The 20,615-nt window shown below is 57.7% G+C and overlaps 1 protein-coding gene across 3 annotated transcripts; it reads left to right on the top strand.

Annotated features, from left to right (window-relative positions):
- The first annotated feature begins 8,270 nt into the window (after positions 1–8,270).
- Positions 8,271–20,582, top strand: DNAJC27 (DnaJ heat shock protein family (Hsp40) member C27). 3 transcript variants are annotated; one of them, XM_042802960.1, is made up of 8 exons: positions 8,271–8,550; positions 9,917–9,999; positions 10,501–10,570; positions 13,745–13,909; positions 14,374–14,496; positions 15,056–15,216; positions 16,563–16,691; positions 19,355–20,367. In XM_042802960.1, exons 1-8 carry the CDS (start codon positions 8,464–8,466, stop codon positions 19,758–19,760), a joined length of 1,224 nt encoding a protein of 407 aa, XP_042658894.1. In that variant the 5' UTR covers positions 8,271–8,463; the 3' UTR covers positions 19,761–20,367. The 3 variants fall into 3 exon arrangements, with proteins under 3 accessions (XP_042658894.1, XP_032837450.1, XP_042658895.1); XM_042802961.1 differs by lacking the exon at positions 8,271–8,550 and adding an exon at positions 9,417–9,697 and having other exon boundaries at positions 19,355–20,582; XM_032981559.2 differs by lacking the exon at positions 19,355–20,367 and having other exon boundaries at positions 8,273–8,550; positions 16,563–19,010.
- Positions 20,583–20,615: the final 33 nt, after the last annotated feature.

Below are 20,615 nucleotides of genomic sequence, written 5' to 3'. Positions count from 1 at the left end.
GTTCCCACGTGCAGCGTGCCACCTCTCATAGAATCACAGAATCGTTTAGGTTAGAAAAGACCTTTCAGATCATCGAGTCCAACCGCTCGGCTCACCCTGCCGAGCCCACCACTAACCCACGTCCCCAGGCGCCACATCCACACGTCTTTTACATCCCTCCAGGGATGGGGACTCCACCACTGCCCTGGGCAGCCTGGGCCAGCGCTTGACATCCCTTTCTGTGAAGAAATTTTTCCTAATATCCAACATAAACCTCCCCTGGCACACCTTGAGGCCGTTTCCTCTCATCCTGTCACTTGTCACTTGGGAGAAGGGACTGCCCCCCCCCTCACTCCAGCCTCCTTTCAGGTAGTTGTACAGAGCCATCAGGGCTCCCCTGATCCTCCTTTTCTCCAGGCTGAACCCCCCCAGTTCCCTCAGCCGCTCCTCCCAGGATTTGTTCTCCAGACCCTTCACCACTTCGTTGCCCTTCTCTGGACGCGCTCCAGCACCTCAAGGTCTTTCCTGGAGTGAGGGGCCCAAAACTGAGCCCAGGATTCGAGGTGCGGCCTCCCCAGGGCCGAGTACAGGGGGGACGATCCCTGCCCCGGTCCTGCTGGCCACGCTGTGGCTGACACAAGCCGGGGTGCTCTTGGGGCCACCTGGGCACGCTGCTGGCTCGTATTCAGCCGGCTGTTGACCAACACCCCCAGGTCCTTTCCCACCGGGCACCTTTCCAGCCGCTCTGCCCCAAGCCTGGAGCGTTGCGGGGGGTTGGTGTGACCCCAGTGCAGGACCCGGCACTCAGCCTTGTTGAACCTCATGCACTTGGCCTCAGGCCATCGCTCCAGCCCGTCCAGATCCCTCTGTAGAGCCTTCCTGCCCTTCAACAGATCAACGCTCCCGCCCAGCTTGGTCTCACCTGCAAACTTACTGAGGGTGCACTCCACCCCCTTGCCCAGATCACTGATAAAGATACTAAACAGAATTTTTCCCCACTACTGAGCCCCGAGGAAGACAACCTGTGACCAGCTGCCAACTGGATTTCACTCCTTTCACCACAACTCTTTGGGTTCGGCCATCCAGCCAGTTTTTTACCCAGCAAAGAATAAGCCCAACCAAGCCATGAGCAGCCAGTTTCTGCAGGAGGATGCTGTGGGAGACGCTGTCAAAGGCTTTACTAAAGTCTAGGTAGACAACATCCACAGCCTTTCCCTCATCCACTAAGAGGGTCTCCTTGTCATAGAAGGAGATCAGCTTAGTCAAGCAGGACCTGCCTTTCATCAACCCATGCTGACTGGGCCTGATCACCTGGTTGTCCTCTATGTGACGCGTGATGGCACTCAAAATGATCTGCTCCCGAACCTTCCCCGGCACCTGGGTCAGGCAGACAGGCCTGTCGTTCCCCAGCTCCTCCTTCCCACCCTTCTTGTCGATGGGTGTCACATTTGCTAACCTCCAGTCGACTGGGACCTCCCCGGTTAGCCAGGCCTGCTGATAAATGATGGAAAGCAGCTTGGTGAGCACTTCCACCACCTCCCTCAGTACCCCATGGTGTATCTCATCCAGCCCCACGGACTTGCGTGGGTCTAAGTGGTGCAGCAGGTCGCTCTCACACGTCTCCGCGTGATTTTTCGCACGAGGACCCATTTCTTCCACGTGTGTGGCACCGGAGGGACCTGCAGAAAGGACACTGTCGCAGCGCAAGGCGATGCTGCCCGCCCGTGGATCGCTTGCAGCAGCAGATGGAAGAGGATCTCTGCCAAAAAGCCAGGCGCTGCCCTCCCTCCAGCTGCAAGGGGTGCACCCGTGGGCATCTCTGCTGGGAGCACTGGTGTTTCCAGGGGTATCAGCCTGAGAGGCCCCAGCTTCAGGAGATGCTGCGGGTAAATCAACGGGTCACTGGAGCCACGTCTCCCCAATGCTTTGGGCTGGCCTGAGGCTAGCTCCTGCTGATGGCACCCTGCCCAATCTCCCCAGCCCTTGCAGGGGCACAGAAGCTCCCTGCAGACCCTCAGGGAGGCCCTACGCTTGTGCTGGGGGCTACGAGGGCTACGGGACTGTCCCCACCAGCTCCCGGGGTCCCCAACAGAAAGTCCAAGGACGGTGCTGCACCCTGCACCACCCCACCAACACAGCACACCAGCACCCCGGCTCAGGGACGGGCAACTGAATCATGCTCTGCCTCGCACGCCCAAACACCACGCTGCCTCTTTCCCCAAGCCCAGCGAAAGCTGTGCAGGCCACAGGGACACTCAGGGGACATGTGCAAGGGGTGTCACCACCGCAGCTTTGCGTGCACACCTCGTGCACGGCTGCTCCAGTCCACCAAGCACAGCAAGGTGGCAGCGGCAGGGCCAGTTCAACCGTGGAGGCAAAAAACCCAGTCTCTGCCAGCCAGAAACGCCGGAGACACCCGCACGAGCAACCCAGGCTCAGCAGAGACCCAGATGGGAACATCTAAACCATGGTGACCCCGTGCTGTTACCAAATACTCACACGGGAGCGTGAGCACGGAATGAAAAGCTGGTGATCAGGAGACACCAAAGCTCGTGCCCCTGAGCCAGGGCTGGGGTTCATGCACGAAGGAAAACCCTTTAGAGCCTCTGATACGTGTCTTAATTCCCTCGGGGAGCCTGCCGTTCCATAATGCACCCGATAAACACCCTGAGACAACACCTGTGTGTGGCACGAACGGCTGTGTACGCTCACAATCTTCATATTATTTTGTAGATATTGACCCTATGTATAACCACACTTTATCTAATTTAGTTTATCTGCCTATCTGTAACTTCACCCTAGCTGGATGTGATTTTAACTATACCGCCCCAATTATTGCTCGGCAACTGCTGTCAACTAGCTGTACCCCCCCCCCCCCCCCCCAATCTCTGATGGAAGAGTTTTTGCAGCCCACAGCCCCACAGCAACGGTTGAAGCAGAGGAGGGAGCAGGCACAACAAACATTAGTACCTGTCCACTGTGACACCACAGATCGCACAAATCCTGGAATGTGCTCAAAAAAATAGTCAAACATGGCTGGTGGGAAGCCCTTTTAGGGTGGCATCCCCCCCCTCCCGGGGAATACTCAACATCTTACTTCATCCCTTGGTTGTTATCCTTATTTTGGGCAGTTTCTCACTTCTTTTAATAACCTCTCTACATATTTGTGCTTGGTTTTCAGACTGCACTGTTCTGGTTTCTTGACACACCACCGTATTGACCCAACGTAACCCTTCATCGCTCCGTGACCAAGCTCCCCTCCATGCCTGACACCCCCAGAGATGGAGGCGGGAGGCGTCGCCATCAATTTTGACCTTACACCACCACAACAAGAGGACCACCCTTTCCTCCACCAAACGAGGAGTGAAACGCAAGGCTAGCATTGCCTCACCCGTTATTTCCAGGCCCCGTGCGTGCCAAGGACAGGACCAGCACGGAAAGGGAACAGAGGTGGGATGTGATGATGGGTTAACAAGCCCAAACGGCGCTTTCGCAACACAACTATTAAGAAGGACGGTCCCGTCAGGGAATGTGGGGTTCCCCAAGCCTGGTTGCCTGATCCAAGTCGCTTGTCTGGAGAAGCAGCCATGCCCTGCTTCCTGCCTGCGCGATATCCATGGTCGTGTAAGTCTTTGCATGTCTGGATATTAAGTCTAGCCCTGTATTACTGAATTACTGGATTTGCTGCCATTATGACCCGGGTAATTGCACTACTGCTCTGTATTTATTACTGTACCATTATTTAGAGATAAATTGTTTATCCCTAAAGCTTCTGGTCTGGTGTCTGTTACCGTATCCCAAAACTATATGTCAGCAGGGCTGCTGGAAGCCCTTAGGCTGCCCAAAATCAGTGAAGAAGTTGGTACGGTGCTGAGCTATCCCGCTCATCCTCCTGTCCAGGCACAGAGGGGCTCTGTTCCTCCCAACCCAGAGAAAACCCCACAGAGGGCTTGAAGTCTGGTAGCAAAACAGAGAAAATGACCTTCTTTCTTTCTCCTCTTTTCCAAACAAACTAAAGGACGTGCTTGGCCCAGGATGAAATGCCCAAAGAAAACTCCAACTTCATCTCTCTCATGCAGCAGGGCAGGGCAGTGCTTGCCTCCTGCATGGGAATGGGAATTATAAGCCCATTCCTATGACGCTACTGAGCAGGTAGGACAGTGCCACAGACCAAGGCGAGGAGCTGCCCAGAGATGTCCCCACCAGCATCTCAAGGATGGCTGAATTCACCAAATCGGCTGCCAGGCGGATTTGTAAGAAACAATAACACCCGTATGACCACAAAAGTCTGTAGATGGATGCATAGGACCAGCAGAGGAAGGGTTAAAGAAATCGGCTTAAATTGGCATAGAGATGTGTGCCTGGTTTCATCAAGTGCCCAGAGAGCGGGAAGATGAAGAATAAAATGAAGGTAACACAGAAGAACAAGGCTAAAGATAAGGTGACATGAAGAGCAGGGCTGGAGCCATAAACCAACCAGAGATAGGTAACAGCAGGACTCTTTTGGGAAAGATTTATGAGACCAGATAATGAGGCAGAAGGTCCCAAACAGCCTATAACAGACCTGTCCAAAAGCAGCTTCTCGTTGCCAGTCAGGAGGAAGCCAGAAGAGGTGTTGAGGACTTGACAGCTAGCATCCCTAGTCCATCGCACACACTAGTGACCCCCGCCACACCCCCAGCACCCACTTCTGCCCCCCCCCCCCCCCACTTCCAGACCTGGCCTCCCACCAGCCAAAAACACGCTCCCAGCATGACATGGTGGGGGGAGCACAGGATCCCTAAACTCAGGGCACCTCAGCCAAGGAAACCCCCTTCCACGTCCATCTCTATCAAGTCCCCAGGGAGCTGAGAGATGCTCAAACCATATTGGCCCTGCCTGAGGATCTCCTTGTCGTGAGGTGGCTGTGACCCCCCCCCTTGGGAAGAGGGTCTCAAAACCCCCAGTCACGTGTCCCCTCCTTCAAGGCATGATGCAATGGTTCCCCTTCTCCACAGGATCTTCCTGGGCTACAAGGAGCAAATAAGGACATTATTTACAACGAGGGTCCCCGTGGATGGTCCTGCCCCTGCGTTGGGTGAGCCCCTCTACTCAGACCCCGTGGGCCACGTCCCAGGGTGTCATGAGGCCACCACCAGCTCCGGCGTCACCTAAGGCCACCAACCTCAGCAACTGGTAATGTCGTCCCCTGAAGAATAAAAGAACCTGTTTCATGAGGGGTCCATCCTCAAGGAGGGCTGATCTCTACCCCCGCCTTCGAGAACCGATTCAACACTGACCCCAACAGCTCCTCACCGAGAGCAAACCAGTATCTTCCATCCGAACACCCCACCCAGAAAGGCTGCGAGCTTCAACCCGCCCAACCTCCCCAGCCCGGCCCGTTCTCAATCCTGCAGGAAAGCCCACCATGGCCATGCAGCAAGATATGGGGGACAGGAGATGTAACACCCCCCCCTCACCCCCCCCAACCACTCTACCAGGAGATCTCCAGGGCTGCTCAAACCCTCCCAGCTCAGCCCACAAGGACAGCGGGGCGGCCCGGGAGCACCCGTGCCCGTGCAGGACAATCTGATGGTTGTGGTGGGGGGTGTGTGTGGTTTGGAGCCCCTGAAGGTGCTGGGACAGGGCAGAGGATGTCGTGCTGAAGGCAGGGGCAGAGGGCAGGCCCTGGCAGGGGCGAGCGGGCTGTCGCTCTCCCCCTGCACCCCAAGGCAGGGAGGGGACCCCGGGCCTGAGCCTGCGCTACGGCACCTCACTGCCAACCCTCGGGGCAGGGCGAGCAGGGAGGGCAGGGTGGTGCATGGCAGGGCTGAGCAGGCAGGGCGGTGCAGGCAGTTCAGGCAGTGCAGGCAGGGTGGTGCAGGCTGTGCAGGCAGGGCAGGAGGTGCAGGCGGTGCAGGCAGGGCAGGAGGTGCAGGCAGGGCAGGAGGTGCAGGCGGTGCAGGCAGGGTGGTGCAGGCTGTGCAGGCAGGGCAGGAGGTGCACGCGGTGCAGGCAGGGCGGTGCAGGCAGGGCAGGAGGTGCAGGCAGGGCAGGAGGTGCAGGCGGTGCAGGCAGGGCAGGAGGTGCAGGAGGTGCAGGCAGGGCGGTGCAGGCGGTGCAGGCAGGGCAGGAGGTGCAGGCGGTGCAGGAGGTGCAGGCGGTACAGGCAGGGCAGGAGGTGCAGGAGGTGCAGGCAGGGCAGGAGGTGCAGGCAGGGCAGGAGGTGCAGGCGGTGCAGGCGGTGCAGGCAGGCGGTGCAGGCAGGGCAGGAGGTGCAGGCAGGGCGGTGCAGGCAAGGCAGGAGGTGCAGGAGGTGCAGGCAGGGCGGTGCAGGCAGGGCAGGAGGTGCAGGCAGGGCAGGAGGGGCAGGAGGTGCAGGCAGGGCGGTGCAGGCAGGGCAGGAGGTGCAGGCAGGGCGGTGCAGGCAGGGCAGGAGGTGCAGGCGGTGCAGGAGGTGCAGGCAGGGCAGGAGGTGCAGGAGGTGCAGGCAGGGCAGGAGGTGCAGGCAGGGCGGTGCAGGCAAGGCAGGAGGTGCAGGAGGTGCAGGCAGGGCGGTGCAGGCAGGGCAGGAGGGGCAGGAGGTGCAGGCAGGGCAGTGCAGGCAGGGCAGGAGGTGCAGGCAGGGCGGTGCAGGCAGGGCAGGAGGTGCAGGAGGCGCAGGCCGTGCAGGCAGGGCAGGAGGTGCAGGAGGTGCAGGCAGGGCAGGAGGTGCAGGAGGTGCAGGCAGGCGGTGCAGGCAGGGCAGGAGGTGCAGGCGGTGCAGGCGGTGCAGGCAGGCGGTGCAGGCAGGGCAGGAGGTGCAGGCAGGGCAGGAGGTGCAGGCAGGGCGGTGCAGGCAGGGCAGGAGGTGCAGGCGGTGCAGGAGGTGCAGGCAGGGCAGGAGGGGCAGGAGGTGCAGGCAGGGCGGTGCAGGAGGTGCAGGCAGGGCGGTGCAGGAGGTGCAGGCGGTGCAGGCGGTGCAGGCAGGCGGTGCAGGCAGGCGGTGCAGGCAGGGCGGTGCAGGCAGGGCGGTGCAGGCGGTGCAGGCAGGGCGGTGCAGGCAGGGCAGGAGGTGCAGGAGGTGCAGGCAGGGCAGGAGGTGCAGGCAGGGCGGTGCAGGCAGGGCAGGAGGTGCAGGCAGGGCGGTGCAGGCAGGGCAGGAGGGGCAGGAGGTGCAGGCAGGGCGGTGCAGGAGGTGCAGGAGGTGCAGGCGGTGCAGGCAGGCGGTGCAGGCAGGGCAGGAGGTGCAGGCAGGGCGGTGCAGGCGGTGCAGGCAGGCGGTGCAGGCAGGGCAGGAGGTGCAGGCAGGGCAGGAGGTGCAGGCAGGGCGGTGCAGGCAGGGCAGGAGGTGCAGGCGGTGCAGGAGGTGCAGGCAGGGCAGGAGGGGCAGGAGGTGCAGGCAGGGCGGTGCAGGAGGTGCAGGCAGGGCGGTGCAGGAGGTGCAGGCGGTGCAGGCGGTGCAGGCAGGCGGTGCAGGCAGGGCGGTGCAGGCAGGGCGGTGCAGGCGGTGCAGGCAGGGCGGTGCAGGCAGGGCAGGAGGTGCAGGAGGTGCAGGCAGGGCAGGAGGTGCAGGCAGGGCGGTGCAGGCAGGGCAGGAGGTGCAGGCAGGGCGGTGCAGGCAGGGCAGGAGGGGCAGGAGGTGCAGGCAGGGCGGTGCAGGAGGTGCAGGAGGTGCAGGAGGTGCAGGCGGTGCAGGCGGTGCAGGCAGGCGGTGCAGGCAGGGCAGGAGGTGCAGGCAGGGCGGTGCAGGCGGTGCAGGCAGGCGGTGCAGGCAGGGCAGGAGGTGCAGGCGGTGCAGGAGGTGCAGGCAGGCGGTGCAGGCAGGGCAGGCGGTGCAGGCAGGGCAGGAGGTGCAGGAGGTGCAGGCAGGCGGTGCAGGCAGGGCAGGAGGTGCAGGCAAGGCAGGAGGTGCAGGAGGTGCAGGCAGGCGGTGCAGGCAGGGTAGGAGGTGCAGGCAGGGCAGGAGGGGCAGGAGGTGCAGGCAGGCGGTGCAGGCAGGAGGTGCAGGCAGGCGGTGCAGGCAGGGCAGGAGGGGCAGGCGGTGCAGGCAGGCGGTGCAGGCAGGGCAGGAGGTGCAGGCAGGGCAGGAGGGGCAGGAGGTGCAGGCAGGGCGGTGCAGGCAGGGCAGGAGGTGCAGGCAGGGCAGGAGGGGCAGGAGGTGCAGGCAGGCGGTGCAGGCAGGCGGTGCAGGCAGCAGACCCGGGCCCGTCCCCTCCCCGGCACCCCCCGACAACCACCCCCCACCCCCCACCCCCCGCGCCTCTCTGCCGCCCCCTGCTGGACGGTAAAGGCCCCTGCCAGAGCGGCGCGCGCCGACGTTCTCGTCGAATCTCGCGACAACTTCCGGGCTAGCGCAGGAAGTCTCGCGCGAGCGGAGCCGCGGGGCGGTGCGGCGGCCCCGGGCCCGCCGCGCTCCCTCCCTCTTTCCTTCCCTCCTTCCTTCCTTCCCTCCTTCCTTCCTTCCCTCCTTCCTTCCTTCCTTCCTCCCTTCCGCCGCCTCAACCGGGCCCGCCCCACCCCGCCATGGAGGCGAATCCGCCGAAGCGGAAGGAGACGCGCAAATCGCTGAGGATTAAAGTCATCTCCATGGGCAACGCGGAGGTGGGCAAGGTGAGGCGCTTCGATTGGCGGGCGGGCGGTGGCGGGCAGGCCGGCTAACCAATGGGGAGCAGGGTGTCGGCGGCCGCGCCGCTGGAGAGGCCGCCGATTGGTTGGCGGGAGCCAATCAGGGGCAACGCCGCGCCAGCGGCGGCGAGGCGGGAGGTTGGGGAGAGCGGAGGATTGACAGCTTGGGGGGGTGGGTGGGCGGGGCCGCGATGCCGGGTTTTATTGGCTGTGGTGTTAAAGGGGGGCGGGTCCTACTCGAGGGGGCGGAGCCATCTGCTTCCCTGCGCAGCGGGTGTCATGGCGGCGCCTGGGGCCTCCTCCGTGCCCACAGCCCCGGAGTGGGGCTCACCGGGCATCTCCCCCCCCCGCCACGGGTGGGCCGTGGGCAAGGGCTGCCCCACCGCGCCCCAGAGCCTTCTCCTCCTCTCCGTGGGGTGTGTCCCTGAGTGATCCGGCTGCTGAGGAACGCCCGTTTCCTTCACTGGGCGACCGTGCTCGGGCCACAGGCACCGCAGCGCCTGAGGGCAGAAAGTGTGAATCCAGCCCGTGTTGCCTTCCTCGGGGGGTTGCTGGGGGAATCCCAGCCCTCTCCAGTTTGGTTTTGGCGTTTCCTCAGGAGCCCCTCTGCCTTCTGCTGCCGTGAATGACCCAGCTGTTCTCTGGGATGTTATTTTTTCTCCGGGGTATTATTTCATCTCCTGGTCAGGTTCTCTTCTGAAGTGCTGCCCCTTTTTTGTTTGCTAAATAAATGTAAATAAACTGGTGACAGCAGGATGACTCCCTTGGGGCAGACAAATGCCTCGCTGAGGGCAGGAAAATCTAGAAGGATCTTGCAGCACAGAGTAAGCAGGCAAAGAAGTGGCCAGTAAAATTTAACCTTATGGGATTTATCTCTTGGTGGCTGATAGCAGCCAACTCCTCTGCTCTCCCTAAGGAGTATCTTTGCCAGTCAGGGGCAGAACCGGGGCTGGAGGGACCTGGTGTGACCCTGAATGTGCTTCTCGTGCTCCCTGCTTGGGCTGCTAAAATGTTCTTCGTGGCATCTGGGGAGGTGACTGCCTCTGGGCCCCTGAACAGGCAGCTCTTCCAGGCTGGATGCTTTCTGTAGGGGAATAAATCAGAGTTTCTTGTCACTCCAGTCTCAAAACAGGTAAGGAATAACTGACACCCGGTGGCTTTTCCTTCTTTTTTTGCAGAAAGAAAACTGCTCCTGGTAAAGATCGATGCTTTAGTTAGTTTAGGGACTTAGGGCAGCGTTGATGTCTCTGCAGCAATCAAGCTGGCTGGGGGTGTCGCCAAATTCCCCATTAATGTGAATGTTATGGTGTATGGTGCCATCCTGGTAAAACTCCCTTTTCCTTTCTCCCAGAGCTGCATTATAAAGCGTTACTGTGAGAAGAGGTTTGTTCCCAAATACCTGGCGACTATCGGTATCGACTACGGCGTCACAAAGTAAGTACCTTTGCAGGGAGGAGCTGCAAGAGCCGGGAGAGTGGGATGAGCCCCATGGTTGCAGAGGCAGGCGTGGGTCTGCCAGGGCCTGGGCGAGGTGTCTCGGGGGGGCACTGGTCTCCCCAGGGGCAGAGGGAAGAGGTGCAGTGGGGCTGGCCCACCTCCCGCTGCTCCTGAGTGACCATGCTGACCTGAGCCAGGCGTGCTTGTTTCCACAGCGTAATCTACATTTCTGCTTTAATAAGAAGATAATAATCTGCCTTCCTGTGGTAGCGTAGCTCCCCATTGTCATGTTACTTCCAGAGCTGGTGCTGTCCTCTGTGTCTGCCCGGCTCTAGGGGCAGTTTTCTGGCTATTAAACAGCTTACTGATTTTTCTCTCCCTGATCACCCAGCTCTTTCTCTGCAGAGGGTTGGCAGAGATGAGGGGTGTTCCTGCAGGGCACAGCCTGTGCAAGGGCTGAGCTGGAGCCTCCTCAAGCATTTCCCACTTCTCTTTCAGAGTGCAAGTCAGAGACCGAGAGATCAAGGTGAACATCTTTGACATGGCGGGGCACCCGTTCTTCTATGAGGTAAGGCAGACCTGGCTCCAGGCAGCACACTAAAGAGCTGCCCATCTCAGAGGCATTCAGCACTCATCAGCTTTCCTCACATCTGCCTGAAATTGGGTTTGGGGGTGGGAAGCTTGAAGATCTATTTCTTAGGAGCTTCATCTGCTACAATATACCCTTTTCTTTCCTGCTACGGACATTTAATGGAGGCTAGCACTGGAAATCCCCGCTGCCTCTCTGTCAGCAGTGACTCCCTGCTGCTTGGGGTTGCCAAATTCAGGAGTCTGACAGTGGTGAGGCTGCCACAGCTCCGTATTCCGAGGTCCAAGCAGTAGCGAGATTGAGTATGTGTCCCCAGGAGGCACACACGGGCACACCTAGACAAGACAGATACACGTATATACATGGCTGGCTGCGCAGATCAACACAGACAGAAACAGCCAGTGCTGGCACAGGCAGCACCAGTGGCCTCATCTTGATCTCTGGCTGATCAGGAGAAGGAAAATAAAGTTATTAAGACTGGAACCTATAAATCCACAAACAACTCTGATAGAAAGAATAACCCAAAAACTTTCTTATAAACCACGAGTGTAAGGTTTGGCTTTTACAAGCTACCACTCATGTTGCTAGCCCTATTTCAAAGTGGCCTCCTTGTGCTTATGAATCTGTCCGTTTTGAGATTAAATTTACTCACATTGGGAGATTTTGCGAGTTCACCTTGGGCACTTGTGGCATACTGGCATCCTAATCCATGACTAAAGTGCCGCAAAACACTTGTGGTTGGACTAGATGATTGTTGTAGGTCTGTTCCAACTGAAATACTCCATTCCATTCTAAAATTACTTACTATACAAATATTAAACAATGCTATTTACAAAAAGGAGCTTGCAGGATAAAACTTTAGGTTTTGAACACATAGACTACAACATCCATTTTGGAGAGCTGTTACAAAGGAGTGGTTGTGCTCACTGCTAATCACATTTATTTTAAATTATAAGCAAAGTAATAAAGTGAGCCCACAAGTGGAAGAAACAAGCATTAAATGTTTATCCAGTATAATCCTATTGTTTTAACAGTGTGATGCATACTGAGTCTTAATTATAAAGATACTGTTGATGCTCGGCAAAGCGTCGTCCTGTGACTAATAAAAATAGAATGTCAGGAAAAAGCAGTTTGTGACATAAATACTAAGGTGACATAAAAAAGTGAAAATGAGTGAGGGCAAAAGGGTGAGACAACAATGAGGAATGTAGTGGCTTATACTGGCCGGGTGGCTGCCTGGCTAGTGGCTGTTATTGATCTGGTTGCTCATAAGCCTCCCATTCCTTCCCTGTGTTCTCAGCATTTGCTTGTTGCACGCTCTGAAGTTTTGGGCACAACAAGGATTTCTATGTTGTGTGTAGAACTACGAGTCTTCACTTGAGTTTGCAAGTCCTGATACAGTACAAGTAACCAGTGAGATGTAATTAATTAGGAATAGTCTGGAATACAGCAGGAAGCAGGGAGTTTGTGGGACAGAGCTGACAGCATAAAGAAATTGAGGGACAGAAGACTGTAAAGATTCTCATCTCATGCAGATATGGTCAGTAGAGGTCTTGGTAGCACAGTTATCACTTGCAGATGTATGAGCTGCTCACATGTATTGACTTTCTGGCTATTCCACAGCCAATCCAATGGAGAAGAGAAAGCCTCAGATTCCCTGGAAAATGTATTGGGCTTAAACTGTTGGTTTGGTGAATAAATACGTGGCAAATATTTATTGAAGAGCAACATGACAGTAAACTGCTGCTGCTTTGTTTGGTTTTGTATTTTCAGCATTTAATACTTGTGAATGTGTAGTATGTCTCTGATGTATAATTGGTTTTATGCTAAAATATAAGTGAACAGGGAAAAATAAAACCAAAAAACCACCACCGGGCACAAGTCTAAACTGGGAGAGGAGTGGCTGGGGAGCAGCCCTGCAGAAAGGGATTTGGGGGGTGCTGGTTGGCAGCGGCTCAGTAGGTGCCCTGGTAGCTGAGAGGGCAAACCATGTCCCGGGGTGCATCCAACACGGCACGGCCACCCAGCCCACAGAGGGGGTTGTCCTGCTGTGCTCAGCGTTGGTGCGGCCTCACCGGGAGCCCTGTGTCCACAATTTAAGAAGGATGTGAATGTCCTTGAATGTATCCAGAGGAGAGCGACCAAGCTGGTGAAGGGCTGGAAGACACGTCCTGCGAGGAGCGGCTGAGGACTCTGGGTTGGTCTAGTTTGGAGAAGGGGAGGCCAAGAGGCGACCTCCTTGCTGTCTGCAGCTTCCTGAGGAGAGGGAGGTGCTGAACTCTTCTTCCTGGTCTCCAGGAACAGGACTCTTGGGAATGGTTCAAAGTTGCACCAAGAGAGGTTTAGACTGGGCATGAGGAAGCATTTCTTTACCGAGAGGGTGGTCAAACCCTGGAACGGGCTGCCTGGAGAGGTGGGTGATGCCCCAAGCCTGTCAGTGCTTAAGAGGCATTTGGACAATGTGCTTAATAACACACTTTAGTTTTTGGTCAGCCCTGAAGTGGTCAGGCAGTTGGACTAGATGATCCTTGTAGGCTCCTTCCAGCTGAAATAGTCTGTTCTGTTCCAATGGCTGTCCTGTAGCTGACCTTAGACCCTCATTCAGCAGCTGTCCTGGGGTTCCTTGGTCTCCCCAGTTGCTGGCACTGGGCATACAGGCTCCAGAGGCTGCAGCCCCACTCCAGCTGCTGGTACAGACCCCCTGATGCACACCCACACGCACAGGCAGACATCCTGCAGATCCCTCCAGCAGCTGGGCTTAGACATGCAGTCTGTCCAGTGGCTGGCACTGGATCCTTGCCCTCCCCTGCTGCCTCACGCACAGGGACACACACACGTGTCTCAGTTGACTCCCAGACCTTCCAGTCTCCCCAGGAGTTGGTCTGACACCTTGTCTGCCCTTGTGCATCTGTGCTCTTTTGTGTGGTGGGGAGTATTTTATGGGCTGGTAGCTCTTGTCTGGCAGCACGGTGAGGGTATTATTTGGGTTCCCCCCATCTGTCCTTTTTCTGTAATCTTCTGTTTGTGTGGAGATAAGACTTTTATCACAGAATCTAATAGGTGCCAGGTAAATGGTGATCCCCCAGATCTGCTGGGCCATGTGCTCTCAGCCTGGCTGTCGCTGATCCCAGTGTCCTGCCTTTGTCCCTGCAGGTGAGGAACGAGTTTTACAAGGACACACAGGGGGTCATCCTGGTCTACGACGTCGGGCAAAAGGAATCTTTCGACGCGCTGGACGCGTGGCTGGCTGAGATGAAGCAGGAGCTGGGGCCCCATGGGAACATGGAGAACATGGTCTTCGTGGTCTGTGCGAACAAGGTGGGCTGTGATGGGGAGCCAGGCTGTGGTGTGGTCCTGATCTCTGGCCCTCAGGGCTTGTTGTCTTCCCAGCTCGAGCCCAGGCTGTTGAGCTCCAGCTGCAGCAAGGGAAATATTACTAGGTTGTAGGGAAGACTTTCTAAGAGCCAGATGTATGCGTGAGGAACACTGAAGACCGCATCTCAACAGGGTTTTGAGACTGTGGTGGCCACACATCAGGTCAGGAAGGGATCAAGTAGAGGTGACAGAGTCTCTGGGCTAGATAAACTCTGAGAGGCCTTTTCACTTGAGTTTTCTGTGCTTTCTTTCCACACTGCCTCCATCCCTTCAGGGTAAGCAAACAGCCTCTCCAGCCAGATATGTCCCTTTCCCTCTGTTAGACGATCAGCCTTGGAGCTGTGTTCCTCCAGCTGCTGCTGCAGACCTTGGCTGGGCTCTGATCTCTGCCTTTTCTCCCGGTCTAGATCGACTGCACCAAGCACCGCAGCGTGGATGAAAGCGAGGGGCGGCTCTGGGCAGAGAGCCGGGGCTTTCTTTACTTTGAGACATCGGCACAAACAGGAGAAGGAATCAACGAGATGTTTCAGGTGAGGTGTAATGAAGGTGGTGAGGGCAGAGACACCACAGTGAGCCAGGATGCAATGGCAGAATGTCTCCTGAACTGCCTGGATTACACAAAACCTGCTGGCCCTCTGCCTTAGAGGTGTCTTGCCAGTGAAATGTGGCCCTGAGAAAGCTGTAGCTGATCAGCTCAGGATCAGTATTGGTCCTCCATGTCCTGAGCTGGCCCTAGCATTGCGTTGCTCAGAGCTGATGATCTCTCTTGCTGCACTGGGAACACGATGCAGAGGTGCCCATGTCACCTTTTCAGGTCTGGCACTGAACTGAAGGGGGTTTGAGATAAACGTGGGGCCTTGCCTCTTCCTCAGTCTGTCCCGTGGTCCCTGCAGGGACTGGATCCCTCCTGACCTGGGGCATCCCAGCCCTCCATAGCCCAGGCAGTGGGGAGTGAACATTCAGCAGTTGTCCAAACGCTCCTCGATCCTTTGGAGGGTGAGCCCGCTGCCAAAAAGGGCAGTGGGGTCTCCTTAAGCACTGCCACCACCTTTGGGGACCGTTCCTGCTAACTCCTCCCTGTGTCTGCAGACATTTTACTCTGCCATCATCGACCTGTGTGACAACGGCGGGAAGCGCCCTCCTTCCAGCATGGGGGTCAGCTTCACCAAAGAGCAGGCGGATGCCATTCGCAGGATCCGCAACAGCAAGGACAGTTGGGACATGCTGGGAGTCAAACCCGGAGCCACAAGGTGAGGGGGGACATGAGCATTTGCCTGGCTGGCTGTAATTTCTGACCTGGCAGGCTGGTTGCATCCGTGATCTTTCAGTGACCTGCCTGCTGATAAGCTCACCTTGGTTTATATAGCAGCTGGGCACAAGTATCAAGCAACAAAATTGAGGCATTACAAAAGAAACCCTCGGTCCTGAGCACCAAATTTCCCCTTTGAACAGACAAACCAGGCCAGAGGCAAGGCGGGAATGATGAACATGAGAACTTCAGCCCTGCCAGCTGCCCGGCCTTGCATCCTGCCTCCAGGCTGAGCTGTCTCTGGTCACACACTTGCCACATGTGTTTGGAGCAGCTCCAGCTTTACGTTCCTTGCTCTCCAAGCCTGGAGAAGCTTTTCAGGCTTCTGTAAGGCTGCTGCCCACGTTATCAAGAAGGGACTGATGTTACAGCTCTTCCGCATGGATACTGTACTCCCACAAGACAAGCTTTCTCTTGTCTTCCTCGGAGGACCTCTAGCCAGGTGGAATTGGTCATTACCTGTGTAAGAGGTTGGATATTGAATCTCCAGTTCTGTTGTATGACTTGGGCAGCTAAAACAAGCTCCCAGAACCGTGCCATGCTTTCTTCTCTCTGAAACACAGGGACTACCCTTGTGTACTCCTTACGGAGGGGTTGGAGAGTAGATTTTTGGATAACACAGATCATTTGGGACTTGTACATCCTCCTGTTGGCTCTCTGTTGAGCCTAACCCCTCCTTCCAGCCCCCTCTCATCCATGGGGAGAGATCAGCAGCTCTGCAGGCCAGTTTGTGCTGTGATCACCAGCATGGGAGGACTCCCCTTCCTCAGCAGGTGCCCCACTCGCTCCACGACGTGCGGCTGGAGCCGAGATGTCTGCCTCGGACCAGACACCCAAGGCTTAAAGGGCTGAAGTGACGTGCGGTGCCTTCGCCCGGAGTGCGTAGGTGGTTTCATGCGAAGCTGAGTCAGGGTGCGTGTGCCCCCACGCTGTCTCCCAGCTTTCTGCTCTCGTGGTGCCAGAGACTCAGCACACCAAGGCACGTGTCGCAGGCACGTGTCTGCCACAGTGGGACCATTCGTGCTGGCCCAGGCCCGTGGTGGAGAGGGTGTACCTGCCCCAGGAGCGGGGTTCATCGCACCAAGAAGTGCCCTGTGGGATTTTCCCGCAGCTCTTTCTCCACAACATCACCTCCAAAACCTGGAGGACCTTAGTGCCAGCGAGGGAAGGGTTCAAAAGTGTCTGCGCAGCGGGGAGCTCCTGGGCCTGCTGTGCTCAGCCAGCTGGGGCAAAGCTGAGCCGGGCTGTGTGTCGTGTGGGTCCCCTCACTCTTGTCTTGTCTCCTAGGGATGAAGTGAACAAAGCCTATCGGAAGCTGGCTGTGCTGCTCCACCCCGATAAGTGTGTGGCTCCCGGCAGCGAGGATGCCTTCAAAGCAGTGGTGAACGCCCGGACGGCGCTTCTCAAAAACATCAAGTAGGGAACAGAGCCATTCAGAGCTGGAAACCTTCCCCTCTTCCCAGCTAGCTCCCCGGCAGCCGTACAGCCCTGGGGCACCCCTCTCCTCCTCCTGTTTACCGCTGGCGTGGACACAGACGCTCCCAGCACTGGCTGTGGGAGCAGGACAGCATCCCACCGTAGCGTGATTGCGATGTGCTGCTGAGGAGGGGAGAGGGACCCCAGAGCCCTCCCTGCAATCTGTGGCCCCAGGTCGTGGTTGGTGTAAAGGCTGAAGGCAGTGAGGTCCCCTCCTGCGTTACACCTCCCAGCTCTGGAGGGGTTTGGATGCGTGGCTCTAAGGTGTGGATGCAGCGAGGGCAGAGCGAGGTCTGACCCGAAGGCTACTGCTCCTGCAAGCGGTGGTGGTGTGGGTGGAGGATGCCCAGGAGGGACAAGGGGTTGGCAGTCCATCTGGGTTTCCTTGGAACCCGTGCTGAAAGCTGCGGGGGCACTGCCAAGCACCGGGGCGGGTCAACTCCCTGGTCAAAGCTGGCTCCTTCCAGCTGACACCCAACGATGCTTTTTTTTGTCCGGAAGGAGAAGGAGGTGTTGCTTGAGGAAACCTCTCTGGTACCACAGGGAGAAACTGGTTCCGAGTTTTTTTCCCCTTCCTCCCCAAGCTGTCCTGGTGCCAAGAAGCATCCCTTTGGCAGGACTAGGGCTCTCCCCAGGCACCCACCTCCTCATCACAGCACGGAGTCTCCTACCACCACCTCCTTCCATCTCCCTGAGCTCAACTCATTGGGAAGAACCCCTAAGGCTGCACGTTCTCCCTTTCTCCCAGCCCTCTGCTCCCGCCGCGCTGGCGAGCTCTGGGGTGGGTGCCGCTGTCCCCCGTGGGGTACAGTCCTTGGGTGCTGGTGGCCCTGGATATTTACAGGCAGGAGGAAGGTGCTGACCCAAGGAGGAGGCAGTTCAGCCCGCCTGTCAGCTCTGCCCTTCCTCCCCTCGGCCAGCCTCATCTCCCGAGCTTCACCCACTCCACAGAGCTGCGTGGGTGCCTGCGATCTGCCCACGCGCACGGGTTCGGTGAGTGGCAGAGGGGGCATGTTCTCCCCCAGCCCTTCTTTCCTCACAGCAGCAGTTACGGGTTGCTGATCAGCAGGTGGGTGCAGGTTGCTCCCCCCTAGTCACAGCTGCTGTTTTTTTTTTTTTTTTCCGATAGTCTTGTTAATTTAGAGGGGAGTGTTGCTGGTCACCCCAACAAGTGCTTGCAGAGGCTTAAGATCTGGCCGTTGTGATCCCAAGGGAGGGTCAGAGCTGTGATGGTTGCCAGGCTCTTGGGGAAGACCAAACAGGAGATTCCTTGGGCTCCCATGGTTTTGTCAGGACCCAGTTCTGTTTCCTTGCTGCTCTATGAGATTGGCAGGGGAGGTCAGGACACTCAGCTATGAAAAGAAAGCCACGGAGTGTGTGCATGTGTGTCCCTACCCCACCCTCCAGGTATTCTGTTCAAACATGGTTTCTCCTATGGTCAGTGCAATATTTTTTTTTTTTTTTTTTTTTTTTTACTTCAAGGCAGCTTTTCTGTGTTTCCCCTTCAAAATACATCATAAACCAACAGTAGATTCCACCCCCCGCTCCTCCCCCTTTTTGGCAGCAAGCATTAAGGGACTTTAAAGCCAGTGTCATTTTGTTCTTGCTCTGTTTTTTGGTGCTGTGTTGCTGGGAAGAAATAAGCTGTCCTGCTGGGAAGCACTTTTTGCTCCTCTGATGTAGATATATCCAAGGGGAGATGCTGCTACAAGAGGTTAATATTTAAAATGGCTCCCTTTTTCTTCTCCCAGACATATAAAAAGCTGGGCTGGGGGAGATCAGCAGGTCAGGCATTGGAGCTGTGGCAAGTTGCACTGATGGGGTCTTACTCCACACATTTTATAACGCTGTGGAGTTCACTGGAAACCTCCCCACTTGTCTAATGGAGGAAACCACTTAATTCTGGCTTCAAAACTATTCCTCTGTGGTTTTGGTGGGTTGTTTTGTTTTGTTTTCTCATTGAGGAGGGTAAATAATTCTGTTGCTGAATGGTGCACTTCGCTTTGAGGGTGAGATCTCAGTGCCTGGAGTGGTTTGAAGGCTTCCTGCTGCTCAGGGGCTCTCCAGGTCTGCTGTGCCACGCGCGGTCCCTCCTGTTTGCTCTTCAGGTGACTGGCCACCGGTTTTGGGGTTTCTCCCGTCTGTTCACCGAGCTGACCGGATGTTTGGAGATGATTACCCACGCATGTCACATCTAGCGATGCCGGTGACCTTCTAAGTTGTGTTATTTTTATAAATTAAACCCCACTTTGGAACAAAGGAAGCCCTGTGAGCTGTCCACCCGCGGCGACTGCCTGCTGTTAATGTTTAATTGCCCTTTGACTCATTTCTCTCCTCCCCAGCCGGGTCTGGCCGAGGCCGGTGGGGAAGAGCTAGCCCTCGAGGGTGATTGATGGAGGTTGTGAATCAACTCTGCAGGAGTGGGAGCTGGGTAAGGGAGCCAGGGAACGGGGCAGCGGGGATGTGATGTGGGGTACCCCCGAGTGCCGTGGAGCCTGGGTGTGTCAGGGGAGCCGGAGCAGGAGCTCCGTCCTTGCTCCCTGCACACACACCTCCGCACCAACAGCCCTGGTAGCGTGCTTCCTCCGTCCCATCTCCACCAGGACTCCCAACTCCGGATCCCTCCAGCACGGCTGCCCACCATCCAGGCTGTGTTTCTGGCCTGTGAGTCCCTCGTCCTGCCTCGTGCGAAGAGCGAGTCCGGCTGCTGAAGCATCCATCGTGCAACGAAGGCGCCGGGATTCCAATCCCAAACGAAGGGACTTTGCCCTTCGGCATCCAGAAACGCAGCCAGGAGCCACCTCTGGAGATGTCAGGGAATGGAAAGCCTCCCTCCAGGTGCCCAGAGGCGCTGCCCTCCCTCCCTGCCTGCCTCCCCACGCTCGGTGGGGATTTCTGGTCTGGCCCCGTGCCCGGCAGCCACAGTCTGCTCCTTGCTGGAGCTCCGGGCTCATCCACCCTGTAACAAACCCTCCCCTGAGACAAGGCTACACCCACCCTGCCTCTTGAACCACTGCTGGGTCCCCATGCTGCCCTTCAGACTGGTTTTGCTGGTCTTCCGACCAGTTAAACCTCCCATCCAGGGTGCCCCTGCCGGTGGCCAACCTGGCAGGACGTGTCCCAGAGCTGGTGGCCAGGGCTCATGGCCCTGTCCCCGGGCTGGCCGAGGCACCTGCTTGCCCCCCTGCAGCAGGGCTGGAATAACGCCGAACATACCCGCAACCTCCGAGGAGCTGCGGCTCCGGTGCTTTTATTTTTATACGAATTCCTTCCCAGAAGCAAAGCAGCTGCCATGGCCTCTCGTTAGAGCTGCCGTGCGGGGTGACTGCAGCCAGTTTTCCAGATCTTGGGGTGCAAAAGGGGAGCAGGCGGCGGCTGAAACACGGGGAAGAGGAGGGGGAACTTCCCGAAGAGGTTTCGGTGGGGTATCGGTGGGTTTGGTGGGGGGGTGATTTGGGCAGCGTAGGCGAAGGGGGGAAGCTTTGGGTGTCTCTGCTCCCCTGTGGGGTTGTAGGAGGGTGGCTGTGACCCCGGAGAGCGCCGTGGGTTCTATGGGGGGTTCACCCCCTGGGGGTTGGGGTGCCCAGCACCCAGCGAGTTGGTTTGAGACCTGTGGGATCTGCCGGCTGAGGGGAGGAGGAGAAGGAGGAGGATGGCACGGGCGGCAGGAAAGCAGTTGGAGGCTGCGAGTTGGAGCGGGGGGGGGGGAGTCTCAACCCACCCCGGCAACCGGCACCGAGAGGGTTACGGGAGGCGGAGACGCACCGGTACCGGCACAACCGGCGGTGGGTGCCCGCCCCCAGCCCCGGGGAAGCCCAGCCCGTCCTTCCCCCCCCCCCCCCCCCCCCCCCCTTCATCCATCCA

This window comes from Tyto alba, unplaced genomic scaffold, assembly GCF_018691265.1.
Source record: "Tyto alba isolate M040663 unplaced genomic scaffold, T.alba_DEE_v4.0 Super-Scaffold_40, whole genome shotgun sequence".
Classification (NCBI taxonomy): domain Eukaryota; kingdom Metazoa; phylum Chordata; class Aves; order Strigiformes; family Tytonidae; genus Tyto; species Tyto alba.
Note: the sequence above shows the minus strand (reverse complement) of the source record. Positions and strands in the feature narration are given on the sequence as shown.